The sequence below is a fragment of the Scyliorhinus canicula genome, chromosome 9 (assembly GCF_902713615.1).
Source record: "Scyliorhinus canicula chromosome 9, sScyCan1.1, whole genome shotgun sequence".
Classification (NCBI taxonomy): Eukaryota; Metazoa; Chordata; class Chondrichthyes; order Carcharhiniformes; family Scyliorhinidae; genus Scyliorhinus; species Scyliorhinus canicula.
The window spans coordinates 892,112-900,572 of NC_052154.1; the positions used below are offsets into that span (position 1 = coordinate 892,112).

The window sequence follows — 8,461 nt, forward strand, 5'->3', positions numbered from 1 at the left end:
CAGGGACAGCAGTGTACACAGCGGGCTGGGCTCCGAGGGACAGCAGTGTACACAGCGGGCTGGGCTCCGAGGGACAGCAGTGTACACAGCGGGCTGGGTTCCCAGGGACAGCAGTGTACACAGTGGGCTGGGTTCCCAGGGACAGCAGTGTACACAGCGGGCTGGGCTCCGAGGGACAGCAGTGTACACAGCGGGCTGGGCTCCGAGGGACAGCAGTGTACACAGCGGGCTGGGCTCCGAGGGACAGCAGTGTACACAGCGGGCTGGGTTCCCAGGGACAGCAGTGTACACAGCGGGTTGGGTTCCCAGGTACAGCAGTGTACACAGCGGGCTGGGTTCCCAGGTACAGCAGTGTACACAGCGGGCTGGGTTCCCAGGGACAGCAGTGTACACAGCGGGCTGGCATCTGAGGGACAGCAGTGCACACAGCGGGCTGGGTTCCCAGGGACAGCAGTGTACACAGCGGGCTGGGCTCCGAGGGACAGCAGTCTACACAGCGGGCTGGGTTCCCAGGGACAGCAGTGTACACAGCGGGTTGGGTTCCCAGGTACAGCAGTGTACACAGCGGGCTGGGTTCCCAGGTACAGCAGTGTACACAGCGGGCTGGGATCCCGGGTACAGCAGTGTACACAGCGGGCTGGGTTCCCAGGGACAGCAGTGTACACAGTGCGCTGGGCTCCCAGGTACAGCAGTGTACACAGCGGGCTGGGTTCCCAGGGACAGCAGTGTACACAGCGGGCTGGGTTCCCAGGTACAGCAGTGTACACAGCGGGCTGGGCTCCCAAGTACAGCAGTGTACACAGCGGGCTGGGTTCCCAGGTACAGCAGGGTACACAGCGGGCTGGGTTCCCAGGTACAGCAGGGTACACAGCGGGCTGGGTTCCCAGGTACAGCAGTGTACACAGCGGGCTGGGTTCCCAGGTACAGCAGTGTACACAGCGGGCTGGGCTCCCAGGGACAGCAGTGTACACAGCGAGCTGGGTTCCGAGGGACAGCAGTGTACACAGCGGGCTGGGTTCCCAGGGACAGCAGTGTACACAGCGGGCTGGGTTCCCAGGTACAGCAGTGTACACAGCGGGCTGGGCTCCGAGGGACAGCAGTGTACACAGCAGGCTGGGTTCCCAGGTACAGCAGTGTACACAGCGAGCTGGGTTCCGAGGGACAGCAGTGTACACAGTGGGCTGGGTTCCCAGATACAGCAGTGTACACAGCGGGCTGGGCTCCCAGGTACAGCAGTGTAAACAGCGGGCTGGGCTCCGAGGGACAGCAGTGTACACAGCGGGCTGGGATCTGAGGTACAGCAGTCTACACAGCGGGCTGGGCTCCGAGGGACAGCAGTGTACACAGCGGGCTGGGTTCCCAGGGACAGCAGTGTACACAGCGGGCTGGGTTCCCAGGGACAGCAGTGTACACAGCGGGCTGGGTTCCCAGGTACAGCAGTGTACACAGCGGGCTGGGCTCCCAGATACAGCAGTGTACACAGCGGGCTGGGTTCCCAGGGACAGCAGTGTACACAGCGGGCTGGGTTCCCAGGGACAGCAGTGTACACAGCGGGCTGGGTTCCCAGGGACAGCAGTGTACACAGCGGGCTGGGCTCCCAGATACAGCAGGGTACACAGCGGGCTGGGCTCCCAGGTACAGCAGCGTACACAGCGGGCTGGGCTCCCAGGGACAGCAGTGTACACAGCGGGCTGGGTTCCCAGGGACAGCAGTGTACACAGCGGGCTTGGCTCCGAGGGACAGCAGTGTACACAGCGGGCTGGGTTCCGAGGGACAGCAGTGTACACAGCGGGCTGGGTTCCCAGGGACAGCAGTGTACACAGCGGGCTTGGCTCCCAGGTACAGCAGTGTACACAGTGGGCTGGGCTCCGAGGGACAGCAGTGTACACAGCGGGCTGGGTTCCCAGGGACAGCAGTGTACACAGCGGGCTTGGCTCCGAGGGACAGCAGTGTACACAGCGGGCTGGGCTCCGAGGGACAGCAGTGTACACAGCGGGCTGGGCTCCGAGGGACAGCAGTGTACACAGCGGGCTGGGCTCCCAGGTACAGCAGGGTACACAGCGGGCTGGGCTCCCAGGGACAGCAGTGTACACAGCGGGCTTGGCTCCGAGGGACAGCAGTGTACACAGCGGGCTGGGTTCCCAGGGACAGCAGTGTACACAGCGGGTTGGGTTCCCAGGTACAGCAGTGTACACAGCGGGCTGGGTTCCCAGGGACAGCAGTGTACACAGCGGGCTGGGCTACGAGGGACAGCAGTGTACACAGCGGGCTGGGCTCCCAGGGACAGCAGTGTACACAGCGGGATGGGCTCCGAGGTACAGCAGTGTACACAGCGGGCTGGGCTCCCAGGGACAGCAGTGTACACAGCGGGCTGGGTTCTGAGGTACAGCAGTGTACACAGCGGGCTGGGTTCTGAGGTACAGCAGTGTACACAGCGGGCTGGGCTCCCAGGTACAGCAGTGTACACAGCGGGCTGGGCTCCCAGGTACAGCAGTGTACACGGCGGGCTGGGTTCCCAGGTACAGCAGTGTACACAGCGGGCTGGGTTCCCAGGGACAGCAGTGTACACAGCGGGATGGGCTCCGAGGTACAGCAGGGTACACAGCGGGCTGGGCTCCGAGGGACAGCAGTGTACACAGCGGGCTGGGTTCCCAGGTACAGCAGTGGACACAGCGGGCTGGGTTCCCAGGGACAGCAGTGTACACAGCGGGCTGGGCTCCCAGGGACAGCAGTGTACACAGCGGGCTGGGCTCCCAGGGACAGCAGTGTACACAGCGGGCTGGACTCCCAGGTACAGCAGTGTACACAGCGAGCTGGGTTCTCAGGGACAGCAGTGTACACAGCGGGCTGGGCTCCCAGATACAGCAGTGTACACAGCGGGCTGGGTTCCCAGGGACAGCAGTGTACACAGCGGGCTGGGTTCCCAGGTACAGCAGTGTACACAGCGGGATGGGTTCCCAGGTACAGCAGTGTACACAGCGGGCTGGGTTCCCAGGGACAGCAGTGTACACAGCGGGTTGGGTTCCCAGGTACAGCAGTGTACACAGCGGGCTGGGTTCCCAGGGACAGCAGTGTACACAGCGGGCTGGGCTACGAGGGTCAGCAGTGTACACAGCGGGCTGGGCTCCCAGGGACAGCAGTGTAGACAGCGGGCTGGGTTCCCAGGGACAGCAGTGTACACAGCGGGATGGGCTCCGAGGTACAGCAGTGTACACAGCGGGCTGGGCTCCCAGGGACAGCAGTGTACACAGCGGGCTGGGTTCCCAGGGACAGCAGTGTACACAGCGGGCTGGACTCCCAGGTACAGCAGTGTACACAGCGGGCTGGGCTCCGAGGGACAGCAGTGTACACAGCGGGCTGGGTTCTGAGGTACAGCAGTGTACACAGCGGGCTGGGTTCTGAGGTACAGCAGTGTACACAGCGGGCTGGGCTCCCAGGTACAGCAGTGTACACGGCGGGCTGGGTTCCCAGGGACAGCAGTGTACACAGCGGGATGGGCTCCGAGGTACAGCAGTGTACACAGCGGGCTGGGCTCCCAGGGACAGCAGTGTAGACAGCGGGCTGGGTTCCCAGGGACAGCAGTGTACACAGCGGGATGGGCTCCGAGGTACAGCAGTGTACACAGCGGGCTGGGCTCCCAGGTACAGCAGTGTACACAGCGGGCTGGGTTCCCAGGGACAGCAGTGTACACAGCGGGCTGGGCTCCGAGGGACAGCAGTGTACACAGCGGGCTGGGTTCTGAGGTACAGCAGTGTACACAGCGGGCTGGGTTCTGAGGTACAGCAGTGTACACAGCGGGCTGGGCTCCCAGGTACAGCAGTGTACACGGCGGGCTGGGTTCCCAGGTGCAGCAGTGTACACAGCGGGCTGGGTTCTGAGGTACAGCAGTGTACACAGCGGGCTGGGCTCCGAGGGACAGCAGTGTACACAGCGGGCTGGGTTCCCAGGGACAGCAGTGTACACAGCGGGGTGGGTTCTCAGGTACAGCAGTGTACACAGCGGGCTGGGCTCCGAGGGACAGCAGTGTACATAGCGGGCTGGGTTCTCAGGTACAGCAGTGTACACAGCGGGCTGGGCTCCGAGGGACAGCAGTGTACATAGCGGGCTGGGCTCCCAGGGACAGCAGTGTACACAGCTGGCTGGGTTCCGAGGTACAGCAGTGTACACAGCGGGATGGGTTCCCAGGTACAGAAGTGTACACAGCGGGCTGGGTTCCCAGATACAGCAGTGTACACAGCGGGCTGGGTTCCCAGGTACAGCAGTGTACACAGCGGGCTGGGCTCTCAGGTACAGCAGTGTACACAGCGGGCTGGGTTCCCAGGTACAGCAGTGTACACAGCGGGCTGGGTTCCCAGGTACAGAAGTGTACACAGCGAGCTGGGTTCCCAGGTACAGAAGTGTACACAGCGAGCTGGGTTCCCAGGTACAGCAGTGTACACAGCGGGCTGGGCTCCGAGGGACAGCAGTGTACACAGCGGGCTGGGTTCCCAGGGACAGCTGGGTACACAGCGGGCTGGGCTCCCAGGGACAGCAGTGTACACAGCGGGCTGGGCTCCCAGGGACAGCAGTGTACACAGCGGGCTGGGTTCTGAGGTACAGCAGTGTACACAGCGGGCTGGGTTCCCAGGGACAGCAGTGTACACAGCGGGCTGGGCTCCGAGGGACAGCAGTGTACACAGCGGGCTGGGCTCCCAGGTACAGCAGTGTACACAGCGGGCTGGGCTCCCAGGTACAGCAGTGTACACAGCGGGCTGGGCTCCCAGGTACAGCAGTGTACACAGCGGGCTGGGCTCCCAGGTACAGCAGTGTACACAGCGGGCTGGGCTCCCACTCCCCCTTTTTTCACTTTCACCCTCACCCCCTGTCGTATTGAAACAATTAGCAAGGCCGCTGAATCTCATATAAACATAACAGCCAATAATCAGCACGAACCAAGAGGGAAAACAGTCACCTGACTGCGCAGAATGCCGTGGGTGGTCAGGACTCCTTTGGGCGGCCCTGTTGTTCCACTCGTGTACAGTATCATTGCTCCTCTATTCCTCCAATCTGTGACGACATATCCAGCATCTGGCACAGGAGCAGTACCACACCTCTCCAGTTGTTTGTTATCAGAAGATTCTTGGGCCAGATTATAACCTGGTAACCGAATGCATTTCACACCAAGTCTATCAGCAACTGGTGTCACCAGTTTGACATAATTCTCCTCCACAATGATTAATGTGCTCTGAGAATCTTGGACAACATACTCGAGTACTGCAGCTGGTTGATTTCTGCTCAGGGGCACCACCACACCACCACTCATCCAAGACGCCCACTGGGCAACAACATATGAAACGTCATTTGGACACAGGATTGAAATTCTTTGCTCCTTGATGTCACCATCAAAACATTCCAATGCCTTCTGGATCTTCCGTGAAAGGTGCAGACTGTACCGGTACAGATCTCTGTAGGTGTATTGACCATTATCATCGACAATTGCAAGTCTGTCTGGAAAATTTCCAACTCTGGTGAATACCTGTTCTGTTCTTATAAATAAGGATATTGTTGTGCTCAGGTTTTTCTGGAAGACATTACTCGTGCCAGCACAGGTACAGTGGCTCCAGCAATGGGCATAGTGGTGAAAAACTGATTTAGCAGCACACTTGAGGAAACCGGACAGCATTTTACACCTCCTGATCGTCAGCAGTCTGTCACTGTCTCGAATGACTTTCTCTTTCTGCTGGTTTAGAGAAAAGGCAAGTCAGATTTGCAAGAAAATCAACAGGTGAGAACATTAATCTGTCTGTTTATAGAGGATTTGAGGCAATTCCTTTTCACCCAGAGGGTGGTGGGAATCAGGAACTCGCTGCCTGGAAGGGTGGTGGAGGCGGGGACCCTCACTACATTTCAGAAGCAGTTGGATGAGCAGTTGAAACACCACAGCAGACAAAGCTACGGACCAAGTGCTGGAAAATAGGATTATGATAGGTGTTTGATGGCCGGCAGACATGATGGGCCAAAGGGCCTGTTTTTGTGCTGTAAAACTCTATGACCTTTGAACAGCTGAGAGGGGGGAGTGAAGATTTTCACAGTAACTTGATTGCTGTGTTAACTACTTGTGACACAAATAAAGATTATTATTATCTCTTCTTTTAGGGGATGGACGGTGCCGTGGCTCAGGGTTGGATGATACACCGGCTGAACTGCGTTCCTTCACATCTGGGTACTCAGCATCAATGCATGAAGATCTTGTCTCACGTCCGGCTTGTTCATAGAATATAGAACATAGAACAGTACAGCACAGAACAGGCCCTTCGGCCCTCGATGTTGTGCCGAGCCATGATCACCCTACTCAAACCCACGTATCCACCCTATACCCGTAACCCAACAACCCCCCCCCTTAACCTTACTTTTTAGGACACTACGGCCAATTTATCCTGGCCAATCCACCTAACCCGCACATCTTTAGACTGTGGGAGGAAACCGGAGCACCCGGAGGAAACCCACGCACACACGGGGAGGACGTGCAGACTCCACACAGACAGTGACCCAGCCGGGAATCGAACCTGGGACGGGGTGCTGTCTGTGTGGCGTATAGTCCAAAGGTGTGCAGGTTGGGTAATCGGCCTCGTCTCAGTCTCTCCAGCCGAGTCCCAGTCTCTAAGGTCCAATCTCGGTCTCTCCGATCCATTCCAGGCCTGGGGCCAGGTCAGGGTCTGGGGTCAGGTGTCAGGGATCATTGTCTGCGCCCGGGTCTCCCCTGGGACTGGTTCTGCATCCGGGTCAGGGGTCAGGCACTGGGGTCAGGGGTCAGGCACTGGGGTCAGGGGTCAGGCACTGGGGTCAGGGGTCAGGCACTGGGGTCAGGGTCTGCGGCCGAGTCTCCCCGGGTCAGGGGCTCAGTCTCCCCGGGTCCGTTCTGAATGGGGTGTCACATGTCTCCATGACCCGGACACAGTAGGGATGACTGTGTTATTCCGGCTGTTCTGCAGCCGATTCTCTGCCACTCACCCTCCGTTTGCATCAAATTTACACCAAACTCATCAACCTGCCCACGCCGGAAGTGCACCGCCCCTCACCGTCCGGCCGACCGGAAATGCATCGCCCCTCACCGTCCGGCCGGAAATGCATCGCCCCTCACCGTCCGGCCGACCGGAAGTGCATCCCCCTCACTGTCCGGAAGGCCGGAAGTGCACCGCCCCTCACCGTCCGGGCGGCAAGAAGTGCACCGCCCCTCACCGTCCGGGTGGCCCCGGCGGCCGGAGAAAGAGTCCGAGCGGCAGCGGAAGTGGATCCGGGAGGCTGCTGCCTGCAGCACAGCCGGGAATCACCCACTCTGAACCCCACTGTTAGCCCCAGTGTGAACCCACTGTTAAACCCAGTGTGAACCCCACTGTTAAACCCAGTGTGAACCCCACTGTTAAACCCAGTGTGAACCCCACTGTTAAACCCAGTGTGAACCCCACTGTTAAACCCAGTGTGAACCCCACTGTTAACCCCAGTGTGAACCCCACTGTTAAACCCAGTGTGAACCCCACTGTTAACCCCAGTGTGAACCCCACTGTTAGCCCCAGTGTGAACCCACTGTTAACCCCAGTGTGAACCCACTGTTAGCCCCAGTGTGAACCCCACTGTTAGCCCCAGTGTGAACCCACTGTTAGCCCCAGTGTGAACCCACTGTTAGCCCCAGTGTGAACCCAGTGTGACCCCACTGTTAACCCCAGTGTGAACCCACTGTTAGCCCCAGTGTGAACCCACTGTTAGCCCAGTGTGAACCCACTGTTAGCCCAGTGTGAACCCACTGTTAGCCCCAGTGTGAACCCCACTGTTAACCCCAGTGTCAACCCCACTGTTAGCCCCAGTGTCAACCCCACTGTTAGCCCCAGTGTGAACCCACTGTTAACCCCAGTGTGAACCCCACTGTTAACCCAGTGTGAACCCACTGTTAGCCCCAGTGTGAACCCCACTGTTAGCCCCAGTGTGAACCCACTGTTAGCCCCAGTGTGAACCCACTGTTAACCCCAGTGTGAACCCACTGTTAACCCCAGTGTGAACCCACTGTTAACCCCAGTGTGAACCCACTGTTAGCCCCAGTGTGAACCCACTGTTAACCCAGTGTGAACCCACTGTTAACCCCAGTGTGAACCCACTGTTAACCCCAGTGTGAATCCACTGTTAACCCAGTGTGAACCCCACTGTTAACCCAATGTGAACCCCACTGTTAGCCCAGTGTGAACCCCACTGTTAACCCCAGTGTGAACCCGCTGTTAGCCCCAGTGTGAACCCCACTGTTAACCCAGTGTGAACCCCACTGTTAACCCAGTGTCAACCCCAGTGTGAACCCACTGTTAGCCCCAGTGTGAACCCACTGTTAACCCCAGTGTGAACCCCACTGTTAGCCCCAGTGTGAACCCCACTGTTAACCCAGTGTGAACCCCACTGTTAACCCAGTGTCAACCCCACTTAACCCAGTGTCAACCCC

At 59.3% G+C, this 8,461-nt stretch overlaps 1 protein-coding gene across 4 annotated transcripts in view; it reads right to left on the reverse strand.

Annotated features, from left to right (window-relative positions):
* The window catches only part of acsf3 (acyl-CoA synthetase family member 3), a 51,482-nt gene extending 44,357 nt beyond the window's left edge, over nucleotides 1-7,125 (reverse strand). The window contains exons 1-2 of one of the 4 annotated variants that reach the window (XM_038806168.1): nucleotides 6,991-7,125; nucleotides 4,952-5,716 (exon numbers count right to left, since the gene is read on the reverse strand). In XM_038806168.1, coding sequence (XP_038662096.1) covers nucleotides 4,952-5,662 — 711 coding nt within the window. In that variant the 5' untranslated portion in view covers nucleotides 5,663-5,716; nucleotides 6,991-7,125. Of the gene's footprint in view, nucleotides 1-4,951; nucleotides 5,720-6,545; nucleotides 6,783-6,990 lie in introns of those variants that run through there. The other 3 variants (XM_038806167.1, XM_038806170.1, XM_038806169.1) reach the window with 3 other exon arrangements.
* Nucleotides 7,126-8,461: the final 1,336 nt, after the last annotated feature.